Source organism: Danio rerio, chromosome 2, assembly GCF_052040795.2.
Source record: "Danio rerio strain M-AB ecotype USA chromosome 2, GRCz13ab, whole genome shotgun sequence".
NCBI lineage: Eukaryota > Metazoa > Chordata > Actinopteri > Cypriniformes > Danionidae > Danio > Danio rerio.
In genome coordinates this window covers 34,970,401-34,987,063 of record NC_141022.1, presented here as the reverse complement: position 1 = coordinate 34,987,063, position 16,663 = coordinate 34,970,401, and the positions used below count along the sequence as shown (strand labels likewise).

General features: G+C 32.6%; 2 protein-coding genes across 7 annotated transcripts in view; one reads left to right on the top strand and one right to left on the bottom strand.

Moving 5' to 3' along the window:
* myripa (myosin VIIA and Rab interacting protein a) overlaps positions 1 to 4,239 on the top strand; it is a 37,826-nt gene extending 33,587 nt beyond the window's left edge. For 2 of the 4 annotated variants that reach the window (XM_087241004.1, XM_087241002.1), the window contains 5 exons: positions 595 to 780; positions 861 to 1,001; positions 3,069 to 3,167; positions 3,256 to 3,316; positions 3,496 to 4,239. In XM_087241004.1, the coding sequence (XP_087097130.1) occupies positions 595 to 780; positions 861 to 1,001; positions 3,069 to 3,167; positions 3,256 to 3,316; positions 3,496 to 3,509 (501 nt within the window). In that variant the 3' untranslated portion in view covers positions 3,510 to 4,239. Of the gene's footprint in view, positions 1 to 594; positions 781 to 860; positions 1,023 to 3,068; positions 3,168 to 3,255; positions 3,317 to 3,495 lie in introns of all 4 variants that reach the window. The other 2 variants (XM_087241003.1, XM_087241001.1) reach the window with 1 other exon arrangement.
* Positions 4,240 to 5,850: 1,611 nt separating this feature from the next.
* Positions 5,851 to 16,660, bottom strand: plxdc2a (plexin domain containing 2a). Of its 3 annotated transcripts, none has more exons than XM_087241011.1 (13): positions 16,628 to 16,660; positions 14,816 to 15,039; positions 13,763 to 13,903; positions 13,603 to 13,672; positions 12,681 to 12,803; positions 12,481 to 12,599; positions 12,304 to 12,403; positions 11,251 to 11,346; positions 10,162 to 10,243; positions 9,206 to 9,266; positions 8,926 to 9,109; positions 8,425 to 8,585; positions 5,851 to 6,482 (listed from the first exon to the last, which is right to left on the bottom strand). In XM_087241011.1, the coding sequence occupies exons 2-13, from the start codon at positions 14,948 to 14,950 to the stop codon at positions 6,255 to 6,257; spliced, it is 1,500 nt and encodes a 499-aa protein (XP_087097137.1). In that variant the 5' UTR covers positions 14,951 to 15,039; positions 16,628 to 16,660; the 3' UTR covers positions 5,851 to 6,254. The 3 variants fall into 3 exon arrangements, with proteins under 3 accessions (XP_087097137.1, XP_087097135.1, XP_087097134.1); XM_087241009.2 differs by lacking the exon at positions 16,628 to 16,660 and adding an exon at positions 16,271 to 16,479 and having other exon boundaries at positions 14,816 to 15,058; XM_087241008.2 differs by lacking the exon at positions 16,628 to 16,660 and adding an exon at positions 16,271 to 16,479.
* Between the last annotated feature and the right edge of the window lie 3 nt (positions 16,661 to 16,663).

Below are 16,663 nucleotides of genomic sequence, written 5' to 3'. Positions count from 1 at the left end.
TTCTGCTAAATCTGAATTTCTTCATCTTAAAAACATGAAACTGTAGTTTTACAAACTGTATATCTGCAGTCTATGAATTCAGAACCAAAATTTGAAAATACGTCTATAAAAAATTCAGCCTTGAAAAATTCAATTGTCTTAAATTTCAAATGTTCAATACTCAAATTATAAAATTCAAATTAAGAAAATCAAATTCAAATTAACAATTTAAAATTCAAAACAATTTTGACGGCATATAAAGTTCAGATTTATTAAATTACAATTGTCAATAATTCAAATTAACATAATTCAAATGCAGATTCATTCATTCATTTTCTTGTCGGCTCAGTCCCTTTATTAATCCAGGGTCGCCACAGCGGAATGAACCGCCAACTTATCCAGCAAGTTTTTACGCAGCGGTGGCCCTTCCAGCCGCAACCCATCCCTGGGAATCAAATGCAGATTGTTTAGGCATATTATTAGCTCCATACTATTTTGCAGCCCTAATTTACATTTTACTATGTGACTTTAAGCCTCATTCATTGTCATTAATATGCATTTGAGTTGAATATGTAATATTTACAGCTCCTTTCTCCATATATTTATCTTAAATAGAAATACTCCGCCTCATCACTGCGCAGCATCACCACAGAAGTGCTGAAAGTCTTAAACGCCACCGAAGATCTGATTCACGGCTCTATGGAAGAAGAACAGCCCAAAGTAGATCACAGTGACCTCTCCAGCATTCCCCCCGCTGAGGCCAGAAGACTGGACGAGCAGCTCAGCAGACTAGAAGAGAACGTACTGAGCCTCACTGACATCTACATTTCTTTGGTCATTATGGGCTGTTTAACAGTTTATTTTCTGTCTGGTGTGTGCAGGTGTATGTGGCGGCAGGTACAGTGTTCGGGCTGGAAGCTGAGCTGGGGGATCTTGAGGAGTGTGCGCGCGGCATTAGCGGATCCAGCACTGAACTTGAGCTGGCTCATCTGGAGGATCAGGTGGCCTCAGCAGCAGCTCAGGTGCAGCAGGCTGAGCTCCAGGTGCGTTCGGCCTGGACGCTGTGCTCTCGCTCGCTCGCTCACTCTATCAATCGTTTTACAGTAGCTGCATCTCAGAGTAACACTCCATTTAATCAGCAGTATTATTAAAGGCACAATATGAAAGATTTTATTTTGTTAAAAGATCAAAAATACAAAAAACACTTAGGGCAGGATTACATATTTTGCTGACTTACAATTGAAGTCAGAATTATTAGTCCTCCTAAAGTATTAGCCCCCCTGTAAATATTATTTTCCCAATTTAATTTCCCTCTTAACAGAAAGAAGATTTTTTCTCAAGACATTTCTACACATAATAGTATTAATATCTCATTTCTAATAACTGGTTTCTTTAACCTTTGCCATGATGACAGTAACTTAGAGTAATTAGGAAAGTCATTGTATAACAGTGGTTTGTTTTGTAGACAATGAAAAAAAATATTGGTTAAAGCTTATTTTCCTTGCTTTGTTAAACATCATTTAAGAAATATTTAAAAAAGAAAAAAATTCACAGAAGGGGTAAACATTTTGACTTCAGCTTTATGTACTTACGTCATCCCAAATTTTTCAAAGACTGTTCAAATCCAGAGAAATAAGCAAATCTAGTGACACTGTGTCCTCTTGTATCATCATGCTAGTGATGTTATACACCCTTGATTTCTGGTTTGGTTTTTATAAAAAGAGGGAAACTCCAAAGATGCTTTATTTTGTTGTGTGGGTTTTAGACTGCAAAGAGCAGCTTTGCAACAGAACCCTTACAATGTATTTTCAGGTAGTAAAATAAAACAGCGCTGCTTCTTCCTCATGTGATCACAACCAGAAGAACCGAACTTTGGCATAATAAAAGCTCTGCTGCTTTTCTGTCTCATCATGTTTGCTTCTCATCAGCGATTGCTTCAGTGTTCTCATTTCGCTTCGACAGCTTTTAGCTTTCCTCTGCCTCATACCACTGTAATAATAACATTTAATGGATAAAACACATACAACTGGAATACAATACAACTATGCATCTTTGTCAACATGCTCCCTCTATTGGCAAAAACGACATGCTGTGCCTTTTACACAATTCTTTTAATCGTCTGATATAAAATATAAAAATAATTCATTCAAAATATACAAAGTATAACATTTCAGTTACAGTATTAGTACTGTTGAATTTTAGGATTATTAATACACTAGGAAAACATACTTGTAAATGTACTTATTATCAGAAGAAGGTCTGACAAGAGGCCATCATTTTTTATCAGATAATAAAGCTGTCTATTGATAATGATCTCTAGTTGGCATGTAGTAGCAAAGTAAAAATGTATTGTTTATTGTCTAAATGTTTGTATGAAAAAAAAGTGTTACCAAACATTTATTTGACTTACATCACATGCTAATCTTTGTTTCTTAAACTTATATAAACTTTTATATTTAGTTAGACATGTTGAATTAAAATGTTACTTAAACCTAATTTATTTCATTTGTTTTCTAGGCAATATGTTGAGTTTTTAAACTTTATTTTAAGCCGTTGTCTAGACAATATTTTCAATTATAATAAACACATTGTTTTACAGTAGATAATTGTCTAGGTATAATGACTGATTTTTTTGTGTTGCTTTTAAACAAAGTTTGTTGTTTTGGTTAAAATACTAGTTTGTTTTTAGCGCAAAAATGACTAACTTTATCTGAAATAAAATAAAAGCTGAATAGAATTATTAAAAACACAAAATTGCTAAAAAAAATAAACAAATAATACACACACACACTCACATATTATATATATATATATATATATATATATATATATATTTTTTTTTTTCCAAATTAAAAATATATTTAAATAAAAATAGAAAGTATTAAATAAAAATATTTATTCAATATATTAATACAGTTTGTAATAAAATATTACCAAATAATGACAGGTTTAAAACAACTATTTAACCATTCGAACCAGGGAGTCACACAACTTCCAATAACATTTCACATAACAAGTCATTTCTGTACAAAGCAGAACAGCCATTTCAATATCTGCTTGCCTTCATCTGTGTTATTTCTGTTTTCCAGGTTTTAGACATTTCCTCAAGAATTGCCGCTTTGAAAAATGCAGGTTTGAATGTAACTCCACAGACCAAATTCATCAAGTCCAAGACTGCAAAAATCAAGGTCTTCATATTTTCTTGTAAAGAAGTGACATTCTTGCAAACTTTTCTACACCCTTATATGACTATAACTGACGTTATACTTGTTTTAGACACAAACCATCGGCTCATCTCGAAGACTGCGGCGGCGACTACCAGCTCCTCCAAAACAAGGTAATTGTTGATAATCGATAATGATGAATGATGTTTCCTGTTTTAAAATGCTTCAGAAACGACATTCTTCGTCTTTAAATCACCTGATTTATTTCTATTATATTACTCAACATCTACAGTTATTAGCGTTCAAAACATCCAAAATGATTTAAATTTTCTATTATATCTGTACATTTCAGATAAAGACACATAGAGAGTATAATGGAAGCAAGTATTACCACATGGTTAAACAACTACAAAGCCACTGATCACATGTGCCTTCAAGCTGATGGCTCAATGCAGATGTTTTCTGAACTCAAGCACGGGTTGGAAAGACTGAAATGGATTGATGTCACTCTTACAATGAAGCCATGGATCAGGTCGCTGTAGTACCTCTCTCTCTCTCTCTTAATAATTCTGTCTGAATTACTTAGAAATATTCATGAAAATGCTATAAAATTACACAATAATGTTTGGAAATTTGACCATTACTGTGAGTTCATTTGATTAAGCATATCACTTCACAAAGCAGGAGGGACAGTCCACCAAAAATAATTATTGGTATAAATATTTTGATACCACACGTTTTGGGGAAGGGTGAGAGCAAGGATGAGTTGTTTCTTTTATGTCTCACTGACAATAGAACAAAGATTTAATGCCAATATTTTACACTTCGGAGCAACTGTTTCCTGGGTTCATTTTTTTTTTTTAAACATGATTTAACTGTCAGATTTAATATATTATTCTAGCCATGTGTCAGCGATTTGTGTATCAATCACAGTCATGCAGAACAAACTTTACATTTGCTGATAATGTAAATGTCTGGTGTCAGACTTGGTATTAGAGAGGTTTTCAAAGTATTGTAATGATATCGATTTATTGTAAATGTGTAAATGAACTGTGTAAATTAATAAATGGGATTTTTTTGTTTGATTTTATGGAAATTACAATGGTACGTTATTTATTATTTACTTATTTCTTGGTGTTCCAAATACAATTAAACAGTCTTTAATATATCAGTAAATATAGCAACTCAGTCATAAGGTATTATTTTTCTGTTTAACGGCATTTAAAATCCAAATACATATTAAAAAGCATACATTTATTATGAGGATGTCCACAATATAGGGACTTTTTATGAGATTGAGTATATTTATTAAGGAGGATGACTGTTGGGTAAGTTACTTCAAAAACGAATTAATTACTAATTACATTTAATATCATTATAAATTGTACTTAAATTATTTATAAATGTAAATAAATTGTCTAATTACTTTGCTAGGAAAAAAACGTATTTGATCAATAAGTAATCAATTTAGTAAATAAATTTAGTATTACTTAATAATACTAGTACTAACATTAGTACTAGTATAATACTTATAATACTAGTAATTTAGATACTAAAAAGCCACATAAATACTAATGAAATTAGATAGAAAATAGAAATAAAACTATTAATTCTTTAAATTGGAGTAAAAAATTTACTTATAAAATTAAATAATAAAATTAAATATAAAACAACACATACATTTACATTACATTACTATATTTAATATATACCATATATTGACATAAATTTCTAAAACATGTCATTGTTTCTTAAGCATGTGCCATTGTCAGACAAATAAAATAAATCTGAATAACAAATATATACATATTATTCTGCTTCTTTGACTTGATTTATACAGAAATGTTATGTACAGTATTTAAGGCGAGTACAGTTGAAGTCAGAATTATTAGCCCCCTTGTTTATTTTTTTTCCACCGATTTCTCTTTAACGAAGAGCAGATTTTTTTTTCAACACATTTCTAAACATAATAGTTTCAATAACTCATTTATAATTACTGATTTATTTAATCTGCCAAGATGACAGTAAATCATATTTGACTAGATATTTTTCAAGACACTTCTACACAGCTTATAATGACATTTAAAGGCATAACTACTGTAGGTTAATTAGGTTAACTAGGCAGGATAGGGTAATTAGGCAAGTTGTATAACGATTGATATTGTATAACGATGGTTAGTTCTGTAGAATATCCAAAAATATATAGCTTAAAGAGGCTAATAATATTGACCTCAAAATGATTTTTAAAAAAATTAAAAACTGTTTTTATTCTAGCCAAAATGAAACAAATTAAGACTTTCTCTTGAAGAATAAATATTATCAGACATACTGTGGAAATTTCCTTGCTCTGTTAAACATCTTTCGGGAAATATTTAAAAAAGAAAAAAAAATTCAAAGGGGGGCTAATAATTCTGACTTCTACTGTATATTACTTCTAGCTAATATATCTCTAAATAAATGACCTAAAAAATTAAAGTAACTCCTTACTTTACATTTTCAGCAGACAGTAATTTAATTACAGTGACTTGTTTGTAAATGATTACACCTAAAAATAAGGAGGATTTTCTGTTTTTTTGTGTTTGATCGCCTTATAGTATCTCAGTTTTTCTCTGATATGCAAACATTCTGAAAATGTCAAAGAACTTTGAAAGTTCAGATTGTTCTTCATAACTGTGGATCTCATTTACGATACCAAGGTCATACAGCGTAATCCACAAGAATTCGGATTTATTTTGGTCCATTACGTAAGACTTGCAGAAATACAGTTCAACCTTTAGCCTTCCCTGATTTACACTGAATGTTTTTTGAGGTTTTTCACTAACTTGATTCATCATCGTTGCATCTCCAGAAGGTTCCATTTAGAAGCAAAGTAAACAGAAGCTGAATTGAGAAGGTTTTTCCTAAGCACTTCAATTCCACTGGCGTCATCAGGTCAGAAAACAGCACTAATGCATCCACATTGTTTACACAGCACTTCGGTGTGATGATGGAGCAATAGATCTCTCGCATTTGTAGCACTCTAACAAATACCACATTCATTCATCCCAGCAGCCAGTGCAACTTACTCTCAAAAACAGAGGAACTAATTCATAAAAAGCACTGGATTGACCTTTAGCGGTGCTCCATGATGACGAAACATTCTCTCTGGTCAGAGACGATGAATCCTTCCTTTGGCTCTGTCAGAAACAGGCTCTCTCTCCTGTCTGCAAGCAGAAAACTGTCTCTAGAGTCCATCATGATGAAGCCCTCTTTATCCTGTCCCGTGGCTTCCACCTCTGCATATGAGGGGTGTCCTGAACCTCGGCGAAACTTCATGGCAGGCCAGTGTGTCGGTCGTCTCTACAGAACAAAAGTAAGATTGCTTTTTCAGAGCACAACTGTACACAAAAGGTTTGCAAAGTACACAAAATGCAATGTCATTTTACAGGTAAACAAAACGGGTGTATGAAACCATCGGCCTGTTTCAGTGTTGACAGTGACATCTTGTGGACAAACTGTGAAATGCAATTATAATCAGTATATAAAGAGAGTTGAATTCTAAATTATTAGTCCTTCTGTGAAATTTTTATTCTTCAAATATTTTTAAAGAGCTGTTTAAGAGAGAAATATTTTTGATTTGTTAACATATTTTTTAATAGTTTTAATAACACATTTCTGATGCATTTCTCTTGTCTGCCCTGATGACAATGCATAATATTTTATTAGTTATTTAGCAAGATACTCATACTATTTTAATTATATAGTTAAGGTAAGTTTGCTTAATTAGACAAGTCCTTCGACAACAGAAGTTTGTTCTATAGTTCTGTTTTTGCAATCGAAAAAAATATGAAGAGGCTAATAATGTTCTCTTCTAAATGCTTTTATTCTATTCATTCATTCATTTTCTTTTTGGCTTAGTACCTTTATTAAGGTGGGATCGCTACAGTTTAATGAACCGCCAACTAAAAGAAATAAGACTTAAAAAATATGTATAATAGGAAATATTGTGAAAAATGTACTTTCTCTGTTAAACAGCACTTACAGATTTGAAAAAGAATTAAAATTGTATGTTTAAGTTGTAAAATTTCAATTTAATGTGTTCTGGCTAAATGTGTTCATTTCATTGTAGCGATAAATCAGGGACTTAGATGAACAAAATGTTGACCAATTCGATTAAACCTTATTTAGATGTTTATTTAAAATATAGTTAGTCAAAAGTCAAAAATGATAAATACATCTTTCACACTTAATTTGTTTCAAACCTGTTTTTTTTTCTTTTCTTTTAATATTTTGAATAATTTTGTAAACAGGTAGCCATTTTTTACCCTATTGTGGATGTCAGTGGTCAGTTTTCAACATTGTTTAGAATATTCAAATATTTAGAATCATCTCAGGATGTGTAAATATCTGGTGAAAAATGGTGACGTATTAAATACTTAATGTATTTACTTATTGTAACCATTGTATTTTTTCACTGTATCCTGTATTTTCCCCACACATTATTAATTTTGCTGAAATATCCCCTCAACTGCTGAATATTTTACCTTAAAATATGCTATTTACAGTATATACTGTATATCATTATATATATATATATATATATATATATATATATATATATATATATATATATATATATATATATATATATATATATATAGTTGAGGTCAGAATTATTAGCCCCCTGTTTATTTTTTTCCCCCAATTTCGGTTTAATTGAGAGAAGATTTTTTTTCAACACATTTCTAAATATAATAATTTTAATAACTCATTTCTAATAACTGATTTATTTTATCTTTGCCATGATGACAGTAAATAATATTTGACTAGATATTTTTCAAGACACTTTTATACAGCTTAAAGGGACATTTAAAGGCTTAACTATGTTAATTAGGTTAACTATGCAGGATAGGGTAATTAGGCAAGTTATTGTATAATGATGGTTTATTCTGTAGACTATCGGAAAAATATAGCTTAATGGGGCTAATAATTTTGACCTTAAAATGTTTTTTTTTATTTATTAAAAACTGCTTTTATTTTAGTCGAAATAAAATAAATACGATTTTCTCTAGAAGAAAAAATATTATCAGACATACTGTGAATGTCCTTGCTCTGTTAAACATCATTTAGAAAATATTTAAAAAAGAAAAAAACAATCAGACTTTAACTATATGTGTATGTATATGTATGTATATATATATATACTTTTTTGTCCTTGACTTTTTTATTATACTACACTTTTGAATAGTAGTGTATATAGAGATGCTTCATGAGCTGAATCTGCTCGAGTTGCTCGGCTCACCTCTATGAAGAAGAGACTGGCGCTGGATGTGGGATGGTTGTACATGTATATGGTGGCTAACACAGCGAGTACCATTAGGACCATTGTTAAAAGAATGCCAATGAGTAAACCAGTCTGCATTTGCTCCTCTGATTGCTTCTCTAAGATGCCCATCTCTCCATCTGAGACAGAACAGAAGCAAGCAATTACTATATATTTACATTGAAGAGAAATGAGAATCATACTGCAATGTCAGGGTGTTCTGGGTTTTGTGGTGATTGATTTTAGTGTGCTTTATGCAGTCTGTGTGGTTGTAACAGTGATGCAAAAAGACCAAAAGAGAAAATGACTGAATGAAAACTTTAACAGATATGGAACAAGATGACAGATTGTTTTGAAGAGGTGAGCTGTTCCTTTAAGAAGAACTGTCAATCAAGCCTTCATTTAAAAAGAGCAAAATATACAGTAAAAATAAAAATAAAGTCTCAGTGATCTGCAGCACATAGGAAGACTGAAACATACCATCAGTAAAGAGGCTGGTAGACAGGTTTGTCATGAATAAGTCTGTGCCGGTGACGTTGCCGGTGAGTGAGGAGGCTGATGTGGTCGATGTTGTTGTAGTTAGAGAAGCTGCTGTGAGTCCTGTCTTCCCTGGTGGAGTACTGCTAACGAGGGACTGTTTTCTGTCACAGCTCTGGGTCTTTATCTGAAAATACATTCACAGTAAGTCCATAACAATGGAAGATGGTGGACAATAAAAGAAGAATTAGACAAGAAAATGAATGAAGGACAATATAGTTACCTCACTTAAGCAACCATTGTCAACCCAGTCCTGACGATACTGGTCAAATCCACTGGAACACCTGCAGGACAAACCTGTTGAGTCCAGCTTTAAAAGTGAGCTTAAAAAAATAGTTCACCCAAAAATAAAATGACCCAATAATTTACTGTGGAAGTGTTTGAAAACAGTATACCATCACTCAACTCTTTGCCCTCAAACAACTAATGGAAAAAGAACTTTGTTTGAAGTAAACCCAGGGCTTTACACAACATGTAAGAGCCAGGATAGAATTTAAAAGTACTCTGATTGTGTTCGTCTGACAGAAGAAAGTCATTTACTTTGAAGATGGCTTGAGGGTGAGAAAATCATGAAGTAATTTTACATTTTTGGGTGAACTACTCCTTTAAGGATGTGTTCACACTTGTAGTTCAGTTTGCTTATTTTCTTTTTTGCTCTTGACCAAAAGAACTCTTATGTTTAGTGCTGGTTTACTTTGCATTCACACTGTTATTTTTATGACTAGAGAAACCCAACATGACACGTAACAATATACTGAATATGTATATTTGTGAAAAGCCTGAATCTGTAAAGGAGTCAAAACAGGACCAGGAATTCCTCAATCTTTATCTCACACCAAGAAAGATCTGTAATCGACATTGCAGAGTATTTTGTCCTATTATGGTGGAACCTCATAATATCATGTGCTGTTTTTGGTTTCTTTGAATGTTTTTTGCTCCATGATGTGTTCATATTTCAATAGAACCACACCTGAGTTTGTTTGGAAGAAAAGCCATCTTTGTCATTTGGTGCACACAAAGATTCGAATAGCAGACTAATTCAACTGAACCACAATAACAGTGCAATCGCTTCAGAGCTCATCTAAATCAAATCATACCTCTTAAGTGTGAACACAGCCTAATAGTTGAAGTTTGCTGCATAACAGTAGTTCTAGTGATATCAAAAACTCAAGTAGGTACCTCTGCAAGCGACTGCACCAGCTACAGTTGAAGCCAATCTGAGCCGTAACACACGTCTCACAGCTTGAGAACTGAAGGCAGGCTGACAGCAGGAGAAAAAAACAGAACAATATATATTTACTTATGAGGGTTTTAGTAAACAATATTTTCCAGAATTTGGACCTTTTTTAATCATCTGAAACATTGTACCGTTTATAGTTCAAAGAAATTCATTTACCAAAGAGCAAGCAAAAATAAACATAGTGCAAATGCATTTATATTGCTGCCACATGATAGAGGGATTTGTGTTTTTTGTAAAGTGAGTTTCCCACACGCCCTTAGCTCTCGTTTTAAATCAATCTGTTTAGACTTGAAGTTCAGTTATGTATACTGGAAAGTTTGTTGTGGAGTGAGAGGATCTAAAATACATTACAAGTTTGTAAATGCTTAGTTTAATTTAAGACTACAAAATTTATTTTATTATTAAATGAATCATTAAAACATCAGTTAAATAAATCCATTTTCTTCTCTAAGCAAACCTCAAAGTTTTGACGGTGTGACTGATTCTTTTTTCTTTTGGGAATATATCGAAGGTAACAAGTCAAAACATGGAAAACAACAGCTGGTAAACCCAACATTAGTACTGTATACAAAAGAGTTCAAAGGAAAATATTGTTTCTCTGGATTTGTATTATAATTAAATTAAATCTAGTTGTGTGAGCATTGACGCGGTAGTGCTGTTGCTTCACAGCAAGAAGGTTGCTGGTTCGATCCTCGGCTGAGTCAGTTGGCATTTCAGTGTGGAGTTTGCATGTTCTCTCCGCATTCGTGTGGGTTTCCTTCCGGTGCTTCACTTTCTCCCACAGTCCAAAGACATGTGGTACAGATGAATTGGGTAAGCTAAAAATGTCCGTAGTGTATGTGTGTGTGTGTGTGTAAATGAGTATGTATGGGTGTTTCCCAGTGATGGGTTGCAGCTAGAAGGGCATCTGCTGCATAAAATATATGCTGGATAAGTTGGCAGTTCATTCCGCTGTGGTGACCCTAGTTTAATAAAGGGGCTAAGCCGAAAAAATTGAATGAATGAATGTGTGAGCAGTTCAGACTTACTCGGCAGCGGAAGCATCTCAACAGCAGTCGCATTCGTGATCTTAGATTTTAAGAGCTCTACACGATGATACTCATATATAGTTCTCCTCCAAACATCTATCATGGAAAAAGATGAAAGAGGATTTATTAAAACCACAAAATGAAGACTAGAATAGGCAAAACTGCTAAACTAAAAATGTTAACTAAAATAAATGTTAAATAAACTGTTAACTGAAATTCATATAGGATAAGAGGAGTTCAGATTAATTCAAGTGCAGATTAAATCTAAAGTTTTCTTCTAAAAGGAGAATTTTTCTTAGTCTCCTACAGTTTGTGTAGGTTCAGTTATTTCAAGTTAAAAAAAATAACATATTATTCACCACAAACGTGAAATTACTGAACCTACTGTACACATATAGGAAAATGCTAATTTGATCAGAAAATGTCAAGTTTTGTTTTGCATCTGAATGTTTCATATACAGTGCATAAATGGTCCCTATTTTATTTTTCATAATGACCTTACATGCAGTGTGTAACACAGCTCTCTAAGTGTATAAAATATTCAGCTGAGTTTGAAATCTGAAAGTGCATCGTGTATAAAATTATTGACTCTCAAAAGCAGGAGTCAACTCAGAGTCATTAAAATGAGCCGTTTTCTAAATGAATTATAAATACCTGATTTGGGATTAATTAAGCAAACAATGTAATGCATATTGTAAGACAATGAAGTATGCGTTTTTTGTTTTGTTTTTAACCTTGTTTGCATGTCAAACTGTTGTTGAGGACTCCCAAAACCAATATATGGACTTCAGAATCCATAATTGGGGCACTTTCAGAAACATCCAAATTTACCTTGCTAAATGAAACAAAGTTGCTATTAAGAACTAAAATAACAAAAAAACTAAAATGGAAATAAAATAGAAAAAGAATAAAAATGGCAAACATGCAGCAAAACAAAAACATGAATGAGTGAAAACAGAACAAGCACATTCAAAATAATACAACTACAGTAGTACAGTATATAAGATATAAAAGGTAAGATCAATGGGCAAATAAATTTTTTAAAAAACTTACTGGGAAGCTGTTCAATATTATGAAGAACCACAAATGCATCAGAAAGCCCCACTTTCACAGGATGATCCACTGAGCTGATCTTACTAATGTCAACTGGAATCTACAAGCAGATGAGAGTCAAACCCTGACTCATCCATATCAATGCAGCAGTGTCAGCGCTAAAAGTATATAACATACCTCTTTATATGCAAAGGTGATTCTGCCATCAGCGTATAAGGCTGCCTGGAAGGTAAAACTGCCTAGAAGAGCCTCGTCCTGGAGATGCACTCGCTCCCACTGAACAACAAGAGCTGTGCCTATTGATAATATAACCATTCAGATTGAACACATTCAACAATGCAAATAACACTTTAAAATGATAGTCTGTCCCATTTTACCATTATCACAGTAAATGACTGTTGAGTTTTGTGAGATGCTGAGGTCAAAGTTGGCCATTAGGGGAGCGATGTATTGAGTAGCCGTCAGCATTTTGTGGACAACATCTCCAGTGTAGATAAAACCTGAATGGAAAATAATATAAATAAAAATAAATGACAAGGTTTGGCAGGTATCTTTTCATTTTTTTGGAAATAAGTACAGTGCTCAGCATGTACGAGTAAACTCCTCATAAATCTAATAGGAAGCGATACAATATTATATTTGTGCATATACATTAGATTAGTCAGTACTGAAGCCAAATCTGGAGCGCATCCAACAAAATAACTTACAATAACGGTCCAAAAACTAGTATACCTAATTTATATGTTATCGAAAAATATTAAATACAAATTAAAAAAGAGAAAAAAAAAAGCAAAACGAAGAAGCAAAAAGAAAAAAAAATTGTAGGTTGAATTTTTTTTGCAATATTTTGCTTGAATTTATTTGTATTATCTTCCAATATCTAAATATGCTTGAGTAAAATATTATTTGAATAAATATATCTGTTTAATAAATCTGTTGTGTTTAAATGCACCAAAATACATTGCCTATATTCACTGAGAAATAGAAACAAATATTCATTTTTAAACTGGGGTGTAATCAGTTATGAGCACTGTATGTACAGTCAAGCCTGAAATTATTCATGCCCGTGGCAAATTATGACTTAAAATTTTTGTTCAAATGTAAAAAAAAATTATTTCCACCGCTTGTACATTGTCTAATTATCGTTTGGGAGAAGCCTGCGCCATTTTCTGTCAAAAAATAACTTTCTGGTTGAATAAAAGTAGCCTAACTTTAAGTCAGAATTTGGCAGGTGTATGAATAAATTCGGGTTTGATTGTATGTATGTAATGTATATACTGTATAAAAAATTGCTCTCACCTCCTGTTGCTACATAGATTTTTCTTAATGAATGTCCATAGAAAGGAAAATCAAAAGACATATTGACTCTCTGTAACGCAAAACAACAGTTTTGGCGTATTTAAAAGTAATTAGTTAATGAATACTTTTTTAGGAAGTGTATCTGACAGTATGATCTTACCAAAGTTTGTCGATGTGTGTTGGAGAGGATTTCATGAACTTTTCCAGTGTCCATTTTCTCAATATTTACCCACAAATCCTTGTGTGAACTGTCTGTAAGCTTATAGAATTTGGATGTGTAGTAGATATGATCCATATCTCTCTGATGAACAGAAAAAAGATTTTCACGCAATAAAACAATAACAGCTTCACCTTTTCTATACAAAATGATTGCTATCACATATTTACTTTGCCTCTATTCTTCAATAGTCTTCAATCAGTTTTTAATGTTGTTTACCTTTTTAAAAATACTGTAAATATGTCTCCTAAAGTCATCACAAATTCATCTTTTTATTTACAGAAATCAGTAAATAACTTTCACCAGGATTCACTATAGTTAAAGAATTTCCTGAAACCATGATGACCACAATGTGAAACTGATAAATTTTATACCTCCACATGTTATAAATACAGTCAGATCTTACTGCTGAATGACGTTTTATCATTTCATATGTACAGTATTTACAGTGTTCAAATATATAAAAGAATTGAACTCCATTAATCAAAATATGGGTAAAATGTTGCACTGACATTCAGCATAACACCTGTGATAGGGGAACAAACTGGCGACATATAAAAATAATAATTATTATGATAATAATAATTATAATAATAATGATTATTATTATAATTATAACAATAATAATAATATGATTAATTATTATTAACCCAATTATAAACATCTACAAAAAGAAATATCACTAATGTTTTTGTGCTACTGTATAATGCGTTTTACAACAACAACAACAATAATAAAAATAATAATAATAAATAATTTTCATTCATTCATAATTTTTTTTCAGCTTAGTCCCTTTATTAATCAGGGGTCACCACAGCGGAACGAACTGCCAACTTATCCAGCATATCTTTAATGCTGGGGATGCCCTTCCAGCTGAAACCCATAATAAATAATAATATTTTTTTAAAACATAACAAATTTTAACACAATTGTAATCCTACTATTTTTCTTTGCTTGTTTTAAGTATGATGTGATAATACATTTCTGTATGTTCACCTTAATGGATAAGTTGTCATGGCTCTCATTCGTCACAACTTCTGGAAAGCGCTCTGAATCCAACCTGCCGTGCTCTACATATCGCTTCAGCTCCTGGTTCTGACTGATTTCCACCTCTGGCTTGGATGTGAACATCCATCTCCTCTGTCTCTTACTGTCAAACGTGAGGTTTACGCCTGCGTCCTCTTGCTTGGAGGGTCTCTCAAAGGTAAAACAGGAGACTCCTGAACAAAGAAGACAAGTCTAAAAAACAATCATATTGCAAAATTATTGTTCTCTGAAACAAGGAATTTCACAGAAAACACTTTCTTTCTGCTGTTTTCTTAAGCACAGGATGTAACATTGAAAATGATTTTCAGCAGCTCCAAATGACCTGTAATGCAAATAAACAGTGTTCCTCACATCCTGGAGTGACAGAAGTGCATGTGTCCAGTACTTCTGTAACAGAAGAGTGTGAAACATGCTCAGGATTCCTCAGCACAGGACAGCCAAGTGTGAGGGGCAGGAGTGTTTTGAATGGAGTATCACAGACTTTCTGTTTGCTCACTTCTTTCTTGTGTACTTTTTTGTTTGGATTCCGCCAACATTACTTTGATACTGCACCATACATGTTCAAACTAATGTCAGATTATGCTTCAGTAAAGCTTTCTGACGAGACCCTGCACCTTCAGCACAGAGGGCTGCTCTTTTCCAGTCTGGCATTGAAACTGCGTGTCATGCCCGCTGGTCTATCACATTTATTTTCAACATGCTGACAAAGACAAGCAAGCTTTTGAAATACTTACTGTATTTAAATCAAGTACAAACACATTGCTTTTTAATGTCTGACCTGAACAACATTGCTGATATTTATTTTGTTATACTCAGCAAGTTTCTCAGTACCAGATTGCAAATAAATTGCAAAAAAAAAAAAGAAATTTATTTAAAAACTAATGATAAAAAAGTCAATGAATTTTTATTGCACACTCATTCATTTTGCTGTTCTGCTGTCATTTATTGGCATCTAGAATCTTTGCTTGCAAGTTGAAAAGTTTTGAACCCATACTGTACTCAGTTACTCAGTACAAATGGTAATTTATAGGTCACGTTTTGTATGAATCTCAAATATATGTAGAACTTAAAATTAAATTCATACAACTTGAGTATGTCCTGCACAGTAATACAAACAAAATAAAACCAGAAGCCTAATAAATTTTTGTGAGAATTCATAATAATAACAAAGTGATAGTATAATGTACAAATTAAGCTATAAGAAATATAAAATTTAAGATATAAACAAGTCTTAAAAGTCACTCAAAAATCAAATCGGCATTATTAAATGACAGTTAATATTAGCTCAAGTGCAGATCATAAATTTATACATACATATATAATCCTCAAGCTCAGAGATGAATTTAGCTTTCTTCAGTATTTTTGCTATTTAGTGAAAACATGAGAGAAGAATGAATGACTTACCACTGGATGACAAATCCTGAAAGGTAAATTTAATCTGAATAACAGCAAAAATACCCAAGAAAACATGTGGTCTTGCTGGCAGTGCCATAACCAACTATATTTAACGAATACTTGTTCGTTTAAACGGAGGGAGAAGGCAGAAAAGTGCACGCGACCGACATGTAGAACAACGCGCGGGACGTTCAGCTCCAAACACACCCACGACAGTCAGTGACGCACGTTTGAGTTCATTTTAACCAGAGCCGCTTTATAAGACAATAATATGACGATAAGTCTAGTTTTAAATATTTACTCTTCTCAAAAACATGAAAAAACGTAACTGTGGTAAGTGTATGTTTTAGCAGTTACAATGCTAACTTTTGAAATGGAGAAGGGTATTCCTGCACAACTGGA